Source organism: Triticum urartu, chromosome 3A (genome assembly GCF_056163025.1).
Source record: "Triticum urartu cultivar PI428250 chromosome 3A, HENAU_Tu73, whole genome shotgun sequence".
In the NCBI taxonomy this organism is placed as follows: Eukaryota; Viridiplantae; Streptophyta; class Magnoliopsida; order Poales; family Poaceae; genus Triticum; species Triticum urartu.
In genome coordinates this window covers 253,412,692-253,428,305 of record NC_141875.1, presented here as the reverse complement: position 1 = coordinate 253,428,305, position 15,614 = coordinate 253,412,692, and the positions used below count along the sequence as shown (strand labels likewise).

The following is a 15,614-nucleotide window of genomic DNA, read 5'->3' as shown; positions in this document are numbered from 1 at the left end:
TATAAAATAAACCGTAGCCCAGATGGAAAAACTTTGTACATGAAAGTTGCTCAGAACGACGAGTAGAATTCGGATACGCAGCCCGTTCGCCCGCCACACGTCCCTAGCATAGTGAACCTGCAACATTTCACCTCCGGTTCATCTGTCCGAAAACGCGAAACACCGGGGATACTTTCCCGGATGTTATCCCCCTTCACCGGTATCACCTAATACCGCGTTAGGGCACCTCTAACGTCGTTACTTGTCATGTCATGCATCACTATGCATATGCTTGCTTATATATTTATTGTTTCTCCCCCTCTTCTCTCGATAGACACCGAGACCGACGCCGCTGCTACCCAGTACGACTACGGAGTTGACGATCCCTCTCTCTTGCCAGAGCAACCAGGCAAGCCCCCCCTTGATCACCAGATATCGCCTACTCTCCTCTATACTGCTTGCATTAGAGTAGTGTAGCATGTTACTGTTTTCGTTATTCCTATCCTGATGCATAGCCTGTCCTTGCTACTACTGTTGATACCTTTACCTGCAATCCTACTTGCTTAGTATAGGATGCTAGTATTTCCATCTGTGGCCCTACATTCTTGTCCGTCTGCTGTGCTATACTAACGGGCCGTGATCACTCAGGAGGGATCGCGGGTTTATACTACGTACTTTATACTTGATACATGTGGTGATTAAAGACGGGTCGGCTCGTAGGAGCACCCGCGAGTGGATCTTTGAGGCGGAGCGACAGGGCAGGTTCCGACCACCTAGGAGAGAGGTGGGCCTGGCCTTGGTCGGCGTTCGCGGATACTTAACACGCTTAACGAGATCTGGGTATTTGATCTGAGTTTGGCCATTTGGTCTATACGCACTAACCATCTACGCGGGAGTAGTTATGGGTATCCCGGCGTCGTGGTATCAGCCGAAGCCTTCGTGACGTCAGCGACTGAGTGGCGCGCGCCGGATTGGAACATAAGCCTGCTCTTGTATTAAGGAGGCTAGTTCTGCTTCCGGCCGCGTTCGCAACGTGCTGGTGTGCTAAGGGCGATGGGCCCAGACCCCTGTGCGCTTAGGTTTAGACCGGCGTGCTGACCTCTCTGTTGTGCCTAGGTGGGGCTGCGACGTGTTGATCTTCCGAGGCTGGGCATGACCCAGGAAAGTGTGTCCGGCCAAATGGGATCGAGCGTGTTGGGGTATGTGGTGCACCCCTGCAGGGAAGTTAATCTATTCGAATAGTCGTGATCTTCGGTAACAGGACGACTTGGAGTTGTACCTTGACCTTATGACAATTAGAACCGGATACTTAATAAAACACACCCTTCCAAGTGCCAGATACAACCGGTGATCGCTCTCTCACAGGGCGACGAGGGGAGGATCATCGGTTAGGATTATGCTATGCGATGCTACTTGGAGGACTTCAGTCTACTCTCTTCTACATGCTGCAAGACGGAGGCTGCCAGAAGCGTAGTCTTCGAAAGGACTAGCTATCCCCCCCTTATTCCGGATTTCTGCAGTTCAGTCCACCTATGATACCCTTATTCCATATGATACCAATCCATACATATGTAGTATAGCTCCTTGCTTGCGAGTACTTTGGATGAGTACTCACGGTTGCTTTCTCCCTCTTTTCCCCCTATCCCTTCTACCTGGTTGTCGCAACCAGATGTTGGAGCCCAGGAGCCAGACGCCACCTTCGACGATGACTCCTACTACACCGGAGGTGCCTACTACTACGTGATGCCCGCTGACGACGACCAAGAGTAGTTAGGAGGATCCCGGGCAGGAGGCCTGCGCCTCTTTCGATCTGTATCCCAGTTTGTGCTAGCCTTCTTAAGGCAAACTTGTTTAACTTATGTCTGTACTCAGATATTGTTGCTTCCGCTGACTCGTCTATGATCGAGCTCTTGTATTCGAGCCCTCGAGGCCCCTGGCTTGTAATATGATGCTTGTATGACTTATTTTATTTGTAGAGTTGTGTTGTGATATCTTCCCGTGAGTCCCTGATCTTAATCGTACACGTTTGCGTGTATGATTAGTGTATGATTAAATCGGGGGCGTCACAAGTTGGTATCAGAGCCGACTGCCTGTAGGAACCCCCCTTCCACACTCCTTGGCCGAAGTCGAGTCTAGACATTGCAAAAACTTTTACTAACTTGGTTGTGTGTCTTACGGGCCCACGTCGCCATCTGGGTCGTATTAGGATCTTTTACTCCTCGATCCTTACTCTGGGACTCCGAACTCTCTCCTACTCGGGTTAAACGATTTTACTAACTCTAACACTAGGATCCCATGACCACGTTCACCCCAAATTTGGATAAGCCCTAGTTATTCTTTAGAGTAGTACTTGAACATTATCCACATTGTCATTTGACTCCTGTGAAAACATCTTTGTTTTCAGATGGAAACCCCGAGGCAGGTCGTGCGCCACACGACGGCCATTGGTGCCTCAGGATCACCTGCTGTGTTAGTTGAGATGATGACCTATCTGGGTTATCGCTGGCACCCTGAGTACACCGTCTATGAGGAGTATCAGGACTTCAACCAGGAGCAGTACCGGGCCATCGTCCACCTCTACTCTCGAGAGTATGACTCCACTACCGTGTTGCACACTGCTCATGGAGTTGGAGTGACTATCGATATGGCGGTCCACGATGCTGCTTATGCTGCTCTGACACGTCTTCGTGGAGAGTATCAGGAGTTGGATACCTCCCCTTCAGGCACATTGCTGTCGCATCCGATGTTGGTGCGGAGGGATACTACACCGCTGCCTACTCCACTGTCACCCGAGAGCCCTTCTATCATCAGAACCTAGTTCTGCATGCTGATGGGCTGGATAGAGCTAACCGAGCTCTTCGCCACGAGTTGTACACCACCCGTCAGCACCTGTATCGTGCTCTGACGCTGTTGCACCCCTCTGTCCGCTCTGGTGATCTGTCGCGTTCTGCGATCTACCCTGCCCGGACCGTGATGCCCCAGGGCGTCGGCTGGCCAGATGTGGGAGGCTACTCTCCTGCATTGGGCCCTCTCCTGCCACCTGCGCATCGGGTTCCGCACCAGAGTATCCGCGGACCCCAGGCTACTCGTGTGGAGGTCTTCCCTTCGCGTCACTACCAGCTGTCGGGCTACACCTACCTCCGCAGTACCGCATGGGACTGACGTAGACTTGCTTATTAGTGTTAGCTGCATCCGCCGCGAGCCTGTGTGCCGCCTATGATGTCTTAGCCTATGTACCGAACTCCGTGTAACGAACTCTATGCTGATCTCTTTTGTAAGATATGCCGACTACTATGTAGTATCTATCGTGCTACGTTCGTTGTGCATGTTTCATCATGAATGATTCTTGTTTTTTGCAATTCCTCAATGCTGAACTACCCCTGTTAAATATTAGCAGGAGGGTTAGACCAGGTGGTCGTGGTCGTGGTGGCAACGCCCCACCACCGCCTGAGTACATGGCTGGGATGATGCAACAGTTTGAGCTGAATCGTCAGTTCATGGAGAATATTATGGCTCAGTTTCCTCGCCCCAATATGAACCAGCAGCCAACCCAAGTGACTCTGCAAGATTTCATGCGCCTCAACCCAACCATGTACCGCAGCTCAACTCAGCCTCTGGATGCTGACGACTGGCTCCGTGACATCACCTATGAGATGGAGTCTGCTGATGTAGCCCCTGCCAGCTATGTCACCTTTGCTTCCTTCTTCCTGAAAGGACCCGCGGCTCAATGGTGGGACAGCCACAGGCGTACTCTGCCAGCTGGAACAATCATCACCTGGCCAGACTTCCAAGCTGCCTTCCGTGCTCGCTTCATTCCTCAAGGAGTCATGGACCGGAAGAAGCGTGAATTCCGCAACCTCACCCAAGGCAGCAAGACTGTTGAAGCTTATCAGCGGGAGTTTCTTGACTTGTCCCGCTATGCTGAAGAAGACATTGCAACTAATACACGCAGACAGGAGAGGTTCCGTGATGGCCTTCAAGCTGACATCAAGCTCGCACTTCTAGTGCATGACTTTGCTGATTTCGCCACCCTGGTGAACAAGGCCATCAATGTCGAAACTGGTCTGCAAGAATACCAGAGCTCTCACAGGCGCAACCGTGACATGGGCTCATCTTCGGGCCCGCCTTCACAGAAGCGTAAGATATGGATTCCCAATAGTATGTACCAGCCAAATGCACCTGCCCAAAGGCAGACCTATGCTGCACCTCGTCTGCCTGCTCCTCCAACTAGGCAGACAAGACTTCCAGCTCCACCACCACAAGCTCCTGTTCCCACTCCCAATAATGGTCTCTGCTACAAGTGTGGACAACCAGGTCACCATGCTAGGGATTGCAATCAGAACCAGAATCAACTGGCCCTCCCAGCAACTGGCCGTGGAAGCAACCAGCCTCGCAACAACAGTGCCAAGTCTTATGGTCGTGTTCATGCCAACCATGTTGATCTCAATGAAGTTCTAGACCAGCCTGCTACCGTGATGGGTACACTCCTCGTAAATTCAGTACCAGCATCTGTTTTATTTGATACAGGAGCATCACATTCATTCATATCAGCTGAGTTTGCATTCATGCATGGCATTAAATATGAAGAGATGAACACTGCGATTGTGGTACACACCCCTGCGGGCCAGTGTCAAACCTCTATGGTTAGTCACAACGTTCCCGTTGAGATTGAAGGACTGGAATTCCTTGCCTCCCCCATCGTACTAAAGTCCTGTAGCATCGACCTCATTCTGGGAAAGGATTGGTTGAAAGCACATACTGCTTCTATAGTTTGCGCCACTAAGGTCGTCCATCTGCTACACCCTTCTGACGAAATAATTGCTTACCAAGCTCATCTAGTTCAGAACGCCGAGGCACGTCTTTATGCCTTGAATGCGTTGAACGCTGCACCACTCGAGGGCATTGAAAACATTCCCGTCGTTCGTGAATTCCAAGACGTCTTCCCAGAAGAACTTCCAGGGATTCCTCCTGCTAGAGCTGTCGAATTCATCATCGACTTGAAACCCGGCACTACCCCTATAGCTAAACGACCCTACAAGATGCCGCCGCATGAACTCATTGAGCTTAAGGAGGAAATCGACAAATCTCTTGTCAGAGGTTTCATTCGTCCAAGTTGCTCTCCTTGGGGAGCACCTTCTCTCTTTGTTAAGAAAAAGGATGGGACAAACCGATTAGTCCAAGACTACCGTCCTATAAACCAAGCTACCATTCAGAATAAATATCCTCTTCCTATGATCAACTGGCTGGTTCATCAGTGTTCTCCAAACTTGACTTGAGGTTGGGTTACCACCAGATCCGTGTTCGTGAGGAGGACATCCCAAAAACCGCCTTCGTGACTCGGTATGGGTCATACGAGTACACCGTCATGTCATTCGGCTTAACGAACGCTCCCGCCACCTTCTCTCGTCTGATGAATTATATATTCATGGATTACCTCGACAAGTTCGTCGTGGTTTATCTGGACGATATCCTTGTATTTTCCAAGAACGAGGAAGAACATGCTGGACATTTGCGTCTTGTGCCGGAGAAGCTTCGAGAACATCAACTGTATGCTAAGTATTCCAAGTGTGAATTCTGGCTCCCCGAAGTAACCTATCTTGGGCATGTCATCTCCAAGGATGGTATTGCCGTCAACCCTGAACGAGTTCAGGCTATTCTCGATTGGACTCCTCCGAAGAATGTGAAGCAAGTCCGAAGTTTTCTCGGCCTCGCCAGCTACTGCCGTCGATTCGTCGAGAACTTCTCCAAGATTGCCAGGCCTCTGACTAATCTGTTGCATAAGGGTGTCAAGTTTGACTGGACAGACAAGTGTCAGGAAAGTTTCAAGGCGCTCAAAGACAAGTTGACTTCTGCCCCCGTACTTGCTCCACCTGATACTAAGAAGGACTTCGTTATTTACTGCGACGCTTCCCGTCAAGGATTAGGCTGTGTCCTAATGCAGGAGCGCAGAGTGATTGCTTATGCCTCTCATCAACTGCGCCCTCACGAAGAAAACTACCCAGTTCACGACCTCGAGCTTGCTGCTGTCACTCATGCACTGAAGCAGTGGCGACATTACCTTCTCGGTAATCGTTGCGAGATCTTCACTGACCATCAAAGTCTGAAGTATCTGTTTACTCAGCCAGATCTGAACCTCCGTCAGCAGAGATGGATGGAGACTATTGCAGACTTTGACGTGGGTATATCCTATACCCCCGGCAAGGCTAATGTAATGGCTGATGCCTTGAGCCGCAAGTCTTACTGCAACCACTTCCAAGTCCACAAAGTTCAGCCCTCGCTTGCCGAAGAATTTAGAAGGCTGAACCTCCATATTGTTCCTCCGGGATCACTCGCTCCCCCTTCTGAAGGTTTCCCCAAACGGAACCTCCATGTTGTTTCCAAGGGTTCTCTCAATACCCTGGTTGCAAAACCAGATCTTGTGGACACCATCAAATGGATACAGAAATGTGACGATGAAGTCCTCAAGATTAAGCGCGACCTCAAAAAAAGAAAGCCCTCATTCTTCACTGTTGCTGACGATGGCGCCTTGTATTTCAAAGGCCGCCTAGTGGTACCATGTTCGAAGAAAAACCTGGATAAGACTAAAAGGGTTATGCAAGAAGCTCATGATTCGCCTCTGTCCATCCATCCTGGTAGTACAAAGATGTACCAGGATATTCGTCAAAGATTCTGGTGGTCTAATATGAAGCAGGACATTGCTCGTTATGTTGCTGAGTGTGACGTTTGTCGCCGAATCAAAGCAGAGCATCAAAGGCCTGCCGGAACTCTGCAACCTATCTCTATTCCTGAATGGAAATGGGACCATGTTGAAATGGACTTCGTCACTAGATTTCCCAAATCGCAGAAAGGTAATGATGCTATTCTTGTCGTCATTGACCGGCTTTCCAAAGTTGCCCATTTTCTGGCGGTCAAAGAGACAATCACTGCTAGTCAGCTTGCTACTCTCTACATGGCCAGAATTGTTTCACTTCACGGTATCCCACTGGTTATCAGTTCAGACCATGGCAGTTTATTCACTTCAAGGTTTTGGGCGAGTTTCCAAGAAGCTATGGGAACTCATCTGTCGTTCAGTACTGCATTTCATCCTCAGTTGCAAGGACAGGTTGAACGTGTCAACCAAGTTCTCGAAGACATGCTTCGAGCTTGTGTAATATCATTCGGCAAGAAATGGGAGGAATCTCTTCCATATGCCAAGTTCTCTTATAATAATAGCTATCAAGCTAGTCTGAAGATGTCCCCCTTCAAAGTGCTATATGGACGAAAGTGTCAAACCCCTCTGAACTGGTCAGAAACTGGGGAGCGTCCACTCTTCGGTCCGGATATTATCCAACAGGCCGAAGAACAAGTTCGCATTATTCGCGAGAATCTCAAGACTGCTCAGTCACGTCAGAAAAGTCAGTATGACCGTCATCACCAAGACATGGTCTATCAACCTGGCGAAAAGGCTTATCTTCGAGTTACACCAATGAAGGGTGCACACCGCTTCGGGATCAAAGGAAAGTTAGCTCCCCGCTATATTGGTCCTTTCACTATTCTCGAAAGGCGTGGAAAAGTGGCATATCAACTGGAGCTTCTGTCAAACCTTTCTCAGGTTCACGATGTGTTCCACGTGTCGCAACTTCGACGCTGCTTCAAGGACCCAATCCGAGCAGTGGACCATGAAGTGCTCGAATTGCAACAGGACCTCTCCTATAAAGAGCATCCGGTCCGCATTCTCGACCAAGCTGAACGCTGCACCCGTCAGAAGGCGATCAAGTTCCTCAAGATCCAGTGGTCGAATCACTCTGAAGACAAAGCCACCTGGGAACGCGAGGATCGTCTTCGCGATGAATACCCTGCACTGTTTCCTTCTACCTCCTAAATCTCGGGACGAGATTTCTTGTAGTAGAAGAGAATTGTGACGCCCGGGTAATTAAGCTACAGTGATCCTCCGCTAATGATGCCACGTGACCTCGTTTATAGTTGCTAATCTCCAGTTAGTTCGAAACCGATTCAAATTCAAATTCAAAATTAGGCAAACAATAGAAGTTTTCAAATAATAAAACTAAAATGTTCTGGTTGTGCCAAATAATGCATAGGTAATTATGGTGGAGAAACCACGCTTTTATAAAATGTTTAAGTAAACTAAAATGAGTAAAACAGTAGCTAAAACAATTAAATAAATGCCTTTTGAATTTTATAAAATATTAAACTATTTTGTTCAGGGGAAAAACTTTTTAAGACAGTAGTTGGAATTGTAACTCCATTTAGGGTGTGGGTTTTATTTTTGTAAAACTATAAAGTATTAAATAAATAAAAAGGAAAAAAACAAAAAAACAGAAAACTAATAAAAAGAAAGAGCCCCCCCTCCCGGGCCAAACAGCCCAGCTGGCCGACCAGGCCGCCCACCAGGCCGGCCCACGCGGCCCCTTCACCCCGTGGCCTATAGGCCACCCCACCCACCCCGACCGAAACCCTAACGCCCCACTCACCCCCCACTCGCTCCCACTCCCCCTCTCCCGATTCGATCTGGATCGGGATCGATCCCCGCAGCTCGGCCCCGGCGCCGGCAAACTCCCGTCACCGCCCTGTACTCCTCGCCCCTCCTCTCCGTCGCCTAACCGTCTCCCCAGCGCCACGGTGCCGCCCCGTCGTCCTCGTCTCCTCGTCGCCAACGCCGTCGACGCACGCCGCCGCCTCGGCCTCGTCTCCTCCCCGTCGACGCCGTCCCCGTCCCCCTCCACCACGGTCCTCCCCGACCTCCATCGAGCACGCTGCCCGTTCCCTACGCACCCCGGTGAGGACCCCGGTCCTCCTGCACCCCGTCCCCTCTCGCCGGTGCTTGGCCCCGCCTCCTTGGCCGCACCCCGCGGGCACTCGCGCCGCGCGCCCCCCCTTTCCCCGTACGCCCCGCGCCCGAGCTCCGGACGGGCTCGCGTCTGCCGCGCCCGTCGCCGTGAGCCCCGCCTCTCGCCCACGGCCTCTACTCTGCCGCTCGCTGCACGCTGTTCCGCGCCGCTCGCCCGCCCTTGGCGCCGCGCCTTGCGCCGCCTGCACCGCGCCTCGTGCCCCCCCTGCTGCAGCCCTGCCGCGCGCTCATGCGCGCCCGCCCAGACGGGGCCGTGCTCGCCGCCGCTCGCTCACCGGCCGGCCCGTGCTGGCCTCGCCCACGCCGGCCTGGCGACCTGCCAGGTCCGCCGCCCACGCCCGCATGCCCCTGGGCATGCGCCCGAACCGGGCGCGCCCGTTAACCGTCGCCCGCGCCCTGTATGGCCTCTGTGCCACAGACAAACGGGGCCCACCCCCTGTGAACGAAAACAAAATAATAATATTAATAATAATACTAATTAAATTAATTTTAAAAAAAGGAATTAATAAATAATAATTAAAATTGATTAAAATGATAATTAATTAATTAATTAATTAAATTAATTAATCCTGATTAGATTAATCTAATTACTAGTTAACTTAATTAACCCCTGATTAGCCTAATCAGTCAATGACCAGTGGGACCCACACGTCAGCGACCCAGTCAACACCTCTGTTGACTGCTGATGTCATGATGACATCATGATGACGTCAGCAAACACTGTTTGGATAATGTTGAATTAAATTAATTAAATAAATTCTAAAAATGATTTAAACTTTAGAAAATCAATATAAAATAAACCGTAGCCCAGATGGAAAAACTTTGTACATGAAAGTTGCTCAGAACGACGAGTAGAATTCGGATACGCAGCCCGTTCGCCCGCCACGCGTCCCTAGCATAGTGAACCTGCAACATTTCACCTCCGGTTCATCTGTCCGAAAACGCGAAACACCGGGGATACTTTCCCGGATGTTATCCCCCTTCACCGGTATCACCTAATACCGCGTTAGGGCACCTCTAACGTCGTTACTTGTCATGTCATGCATCACTATGCATATGCTTGCTTATATATTTATTGTTTCTCCCCCCTCTTCTCTCGATAGACACCGAGACCGACGCCGCTGCTACCCAGTACGACTACGGAGTTGACGATCCCTCTCTCTTGCCAGAGCAACCAGGCAAGCCCCCCCTTGATCACCAGATATCGCCTACTCTCCTCTATACTGCTTGCATTAGAGTAGTGTAGCATGTTACTGTTTTCGTTATTCCTATCCTGATGCATAGCCTGTCCTTGCTACTACTGTTGATACCTTTACCTGCAATCCTACTTGCTTAGTATAGGATGCTAGTATTTCCATCTGTGGCCCTACATTCTTGTCCGTCTGCTGTGCTATACTATCGGGCCGTGATCACTCGGGAGGTGATCGCGGGTTTATACTACGTACTTTATACTTGATACATGTGGTGATTAAAGACGGGTCGGCTCGTAGGAGCACCCGCGAGTGGATCTTTGAGGCGGAGCGACAGGGCAGGTTCCGACCACCTAGGAGAGAGGTGGGCCTGGCCCTGGTCGGCGTTCGCGGATACTTAACACGCTTAACGAGATCTGGGTATTTGATCTGAGTTTGGCCATTTGGTCTATACGCACTAACCATCTACGCGGGAGTAGTTATGGGTATCCCGGCGTCGTGGTATCAGCCGAAGCCTTCGTGACGTCAGCGACTGAGTGGCGCGCGCCGGATTGGAACGTAAGCCTGCTCTTGTATTAAGGAGGCTAGTTCTGCTTCCGGCCGCGTTCGCAACGTGCTGGTGTGCTAAGGGCGATGGGCCCAGACCCCTGTGCGCTTAGGTTTAGACCGGCGTGCTGACCTCTCTGTTGTGCCTAGGTGGGGCTGCGACGTGTTGATCTTCCGAGGCTGGGCATGACCCAGGAAAGTGTGTCCGGCCAAATGGGATCGAGCGTGTTGGGGTATGTGGTGCACCCCTGCAGGGAAGTTAATCTATTCGAATAGCCGTGATCTTCGGTAACAGGACGACTTGGAGTTGTACCTTGACCTTATGACAATTAGAACCGGATACTTAATAAAACACACCCTTCCAAGTGCCAGATACAACCGGTGATCGCTCTCTCACAGGGCGACGAGGGGAGGATCATCGGTTAGGATTATGCTATGCGATGCTACTTGGAGGACTTCAGTCTACTCTCTTCTACATGCTGCAAGACGGAGGCTGCCAGAAGCGTAGTCTTCGAAAGGACTAGCTATCCCCCCCTTATTCCGGCTTTCTGCAGTTCAGTCCACCTATGATACCCTTATTCCATTTGATACCAATGCATACATATGTAGTATAGCTCCTTGCTTGCGAGTACTTTGGATGAGTACTCACGGTTGCTTTCTCCCTCTTTTCCCCCTATCCCTTCTACCTGGTTGTCGCAACCAGATGTTGGAGCCCAGGAGCCAGACGCCACCTTCGACGACGACTCCTACTACACCGGAGGTGCCTACTACTACGTGATGCCCGCTGACGACGACCAAGAGTAGTTAGGAGAATCCTGGGCAGGAGGCCTGCGCCTCTTTCGATCTGTATCCCAGTTTGTGCTAGCCTTCTTAAGGAAAACTTGTTTAACTTATGTCTGTACTCAGATATTGTTGCTTCCGCTGACTCGTCTATGATCAAGCTCTTGTATTCGAGCCCTCGAGGCCCCTGGCTTGTAATATGATGCTTGTATGACTTATTTTATTTGTAGAGTTGTGTTGTGATATCTTCCCGTGAGTCCCTGATCTTAATCGTACACGTTTGCGTGTATGATTAGTGTACGATTAAATCGGGGGCGTCACAAGCGAGGCGTCTCATGGAAACCAACTTCCGGCCCTCCACGAGGAGGGCGAGGCGTCGAGCCTCCAGTGCTTCAGCGTCGGCGTCGGCCAGGAGGGGGATGGACAAGTCATGGACCGCCGTGTGCGGGGCGTCGTGGGCACTCTCGTCAGCAGCGCCGTCGTGGCTGATGACCATCACCTCGGTGGTGACAGCGTCGCAGCCATCGGCACGGGGAAGCGGGTCGTTGTAGATCGTGACGTTGGTGGGGATGGTGTCGAATGAGGCCGTGTCGGAGTCGACAGGCATCGGATCGGTGGAGCCAACCGACTCCAAGTCCACAGCAGGCTCGCCGGAGACATGGAGCCGGCCGAGGAGGTTGACGAGGTGGTCGGTGCCCGCGTCGGAGGCGAGCTCGTCGGAGATGAGGGTCTTGTCGAGGAGACCAGCGAGGCTGCTCGCCGCGCAGGCGTTGGTGACGCCTTGCAGCGCGTCGTGGCAAGCGCCATCGGGCGTGCCGGGCTGGCTACGCTCGCGGGGGAGGAAGAGGGTTCCCGTCCAGAACAGGTCTCCGGACGACGGTGCACCTGGCCCCACGGTGGGCGCCAAATGTCGGGTGGTAGGTGCGACATATGCCAACAGGTGGCTTATCATTGTGGGAGCCAGTAAAACATCGCCGGTGCCTGGAAACGGGATGAGGCGAAGACATGCACGCCGGCGAATCTTACCCAGCTTCGGGGCTCTACGCGGAGATAACACCCCTACTGCTGCTCTGCGGGGTCTCCGCATGATCACTAGATGAACAAGTAGCTACACGATTCTCCTTAAGCTGTTTGGCGAGAGGAGGAAGAAGGGCTCTGCTTGCTCTCTTCTCCTCCCTACGTGGTGTCAGAAACTAGCAGGGATCCATCCTTTGCATGGGTGTCCCGGGGGGTTTATATAGGCCTACCCCCCGGGGGTACAATGGTAATCCGGCTGGGCGTGGGGCCCAGCCATCTGTTTCTTCGCTCTCCGACTTCTGCGCCGGCTGCTGGGGCCCGCCGGCTGGTGGGTCCCGCCAGCTACCGGCTCCTTGGTCGACAGGCAGGCCGCACTGTCCAGGGCCTTGTCGGTGGCTGGTTACTGTTGCTCAATCTTGGTGACGAGGGCTTCGCCGAGGTAAGAATGGCTACAGTGCTGCCGTCCGGCGGGTGACCACTGTAGCCTCACCGCGTCTTGTCTCCTTAATGGGGCGTCTCCTTCGAGGGGGTGGCAAGCCGGCTAGAGAGAGCCGGCTCTGTCTTGGGCCAACTGGGGGAGGCCAGGCCGCCTTCGGGTGTCTCTCTGCCCGAAGGGGCCCACCGCCCATGGGTTGTACTAGTAGCCCGTCGTGGATGACATCAGGGTCAACGTGGCAACAGTGCTGCGCCGGACGGGTCATGGCCACCCATACGGCGCACTGTGCCAGGCGCGCTCCGGGATTCGGGGATGGCAGGCTTCTCTGTAGCCACGCCCCGTCACATCGCCGTTATGTGGATGCAGACTTCGAGGGTACGGTCTTGACCGCTTTAAGGGAGCCGGCTCCTTGGAGTCAGCCTTCTCGCAGCCGGCTCCTCGGAGCCGGCCCTCCCGCGGCTTTCTTCATGAGGGCTGAAGTCGGGCCGCCTTCCAATAGCCGGCCTGGGAGACAGCCGGCCATGGGAAGGCGGCCCCATGTCTTGGATTCTTGAGAGCCGGATCGGCTCGTAATTTTTTCAGAAAGGCCAGGGGGAGCCGGCTAGGCTACCCGTGGTCACTTACTCCGACAAGCACCCATGCAAACATGGCAATTGTTATAAAACAGATTTCAGACTGGGTGGAAAATCTTACATGGCAGAAACTGATAATGATAGCAACTTTGCAAGCTTGTGGCACTCACCACAGTGCACTAAATGACATGGAATAAATTTTATCATGGAGTAGGCATGAAAATGAACCTATACATGTGCCAAACAACCTCATAGCATATTTGAATTAAATCACACAAATATGACAAATAGCATCATGATGTAAAATGACATGTGTTCAAACTTGCTCATACGCAGAAATGGATGCCACCACTGGATTGGTGGGATTTTTCTACCCCAAAAACATATATAATATGTCTAGGTTGCCTTAGAAACCCCCCACAATTGAGCTAAACAACTACTGCCTAATATGGATAGAGACAGAAATGGCATAGTTCCACAAAGGGAAATGTCCAGATTTGGACTTGCCTGATTTGGAAAGATACCTTGTACGGAAACGGAATTTCCGCTGGGAATTAAAATAAAGAAAAGAATAAGAGGGGGTGGAAGCTGATAGGTGGGATCGGCTTGTCAGTGACATAACAAATGACTGACATAACAAATGACTCCAATAGAAGGGGCGTTCCACAATTGAGCAAAACAACTACTGCCTAATATGGATAGAGACAGAAATTGCATAGTTCCACAAAGGGAAATGTCCAAATTTGGACTTGCCTGATTTGGAAAGATACCATGTACAGAAATGGAATTTCCGCTGGGAATTAAAATAAAGAAAAGAATAAGAGGGGGGTGGAAGCTGACAGGTGGGATCGGCTTGTCAGTGAAATAAAAAATGACTGACATAACAAATGACTCCAATAGAAGGGGCGTTTAAGGTGCCCGCAGGGATTCAAACCCGGGTCTGCCCGGTGCGGGCGCGAGAGGTTAACCGCTGGGCTACGGCAAGGCGGCTGATAGGAGAGGGGCTCATCTCCTTAAGAGATGAGCCAGGGTCGAGCTCCTCTGTTTAGACAGAGAAGACGACGACGATGCCTGTGAGGCCAGCCGCGGCGATGGCAGGGCTAGAGAGGCTGCGGCGAGCGTGCGGGGATGGCAAGGGAGCGCGGGCAACAGGGAGCTGGGGTCCTCGAGCACGAGCTTGGCTCTACTCGGGGCCATGGCATCCGCGGTGAGCACAGGCAGCGACTATGGCGACACGAGGCAAGGACGGGCGTGCGCACGAGCTGGGTGACGCGGTCGCGTGCGTGGCCTGCGAGCAAAAGAAGCTGGATTGCACCCACGGCTGGAACTTTGGGCTCGCTTCCGAGGTCGACCATGGTGGACGAAACGGAGCTCTCGAATCCGCGGCCTATGATGATGCAAACTCAGTGCAGGAGAGAGATAGAGGAGGTGGGAGGTCATCACCGTGGGGCTGAAGGCATCGGCAACTGGGTTGGGGAAGTGACGGAGACAATGACAGAAGGCGCGAACGGCACGTCCGTGAAGTAGGCGTACGAAGACGACGAGGGAACGTCGTCGAAGGAGCTCCGGGACTCGTGGACGCGGGCGACATCGTGGACGAAGAGGAAGACGCTTGCGATGCTCCCGTGGTTGAAGAAGGAGGCTACAATGTCGATCAAGCTGGGGAGGAGCTCGAGCTCTCCTCGGCCATGGCGCGGTGACGGCGGGTTTGGCGCAGCTCACCTAGACGGAGCGAGGAGGAAGAGAGGGGTGGAATAGAGGGAAGATGTGGTCTAGGGCACCGGGGTGTCAGCAGCTTACCTGCAACCAGTAGCGATGCTGCCATAGCAACAGCTCCTGCTACATCAGCACCTAAGGAAGCCAAGTGGACCAACCAGGGCGAGGGCCGCTTCACCTCCAAGCCAGCTCGGATCAAGCACGCCAACAGGAGGTTCGTGGGCCCAGAGTGGGTCAGCAATACTTAAGGGAGAGAGCTGGAGAGGAATGGTATCCAGAAGGATCAGGCAAACGGCACGGCTCGGCACAGCTCTTCCTTTTACTTTCTTCTTCCTTCCCCTTTTGTAAGGTAGAGTGTATCTGTAAGCAACCTTGTGTGAGGAATAGCAATTCGAGATTGGGTACCTAACATCGTGGTATCAGCTAGCCACCCACCACCCTTCGCCGCCGCCGCCGATCGATCGCCACCCTGGAAACTTGCCGCCAGAAGCAAGCGCGCGACCATCTCATCGCCGCCATGGATCCCGCAC

The 15,614-nt window shown here is 52.3% G+C and overlaps 1 protein-coding gene across 1 annotated transcript; it reads left to right on the top strand.

Moving 5' to 3' along the window:
* Positions 1-3,512: 3,512 nt before the first annotated feature.
* Positions 3,513-9,430, top strand: LOC147979372 (uncharacterized). Its single transcript, XM_087515172.1, has 3 exons — positions 3,513-4,469; positions 8,512-9,150; positions 9,422-9,430. The coding sequence occupies exons 1-3, from the start codon at positions 3,513-3,515 to the stop codon at positions 9,428-9,430; spliced, it is 1,605 nt and encodes a 534-aa protein (XP_087371298.1).
* Positions 9,431-15,614: the final 6,184 nt, after the last annotated feature.

Bases quoted from the DNA above. Each gene is read 5' to 3' on its own strand.
- LOC147979372 (XM_087515172.1), top strand. From the start codon at position 3,513: ATGAACCAGCAGCCAACCCAAGTGACTCTGCAAGATTTCATGCGCCTC. The intron at 4,470-8,511 runs GTAAATTCAGTA...CGATCCCCGCAG, and splicing joins CCGTGATGGGTACACTCCTC to CTCGGCCCCGGCGCCGGCAA.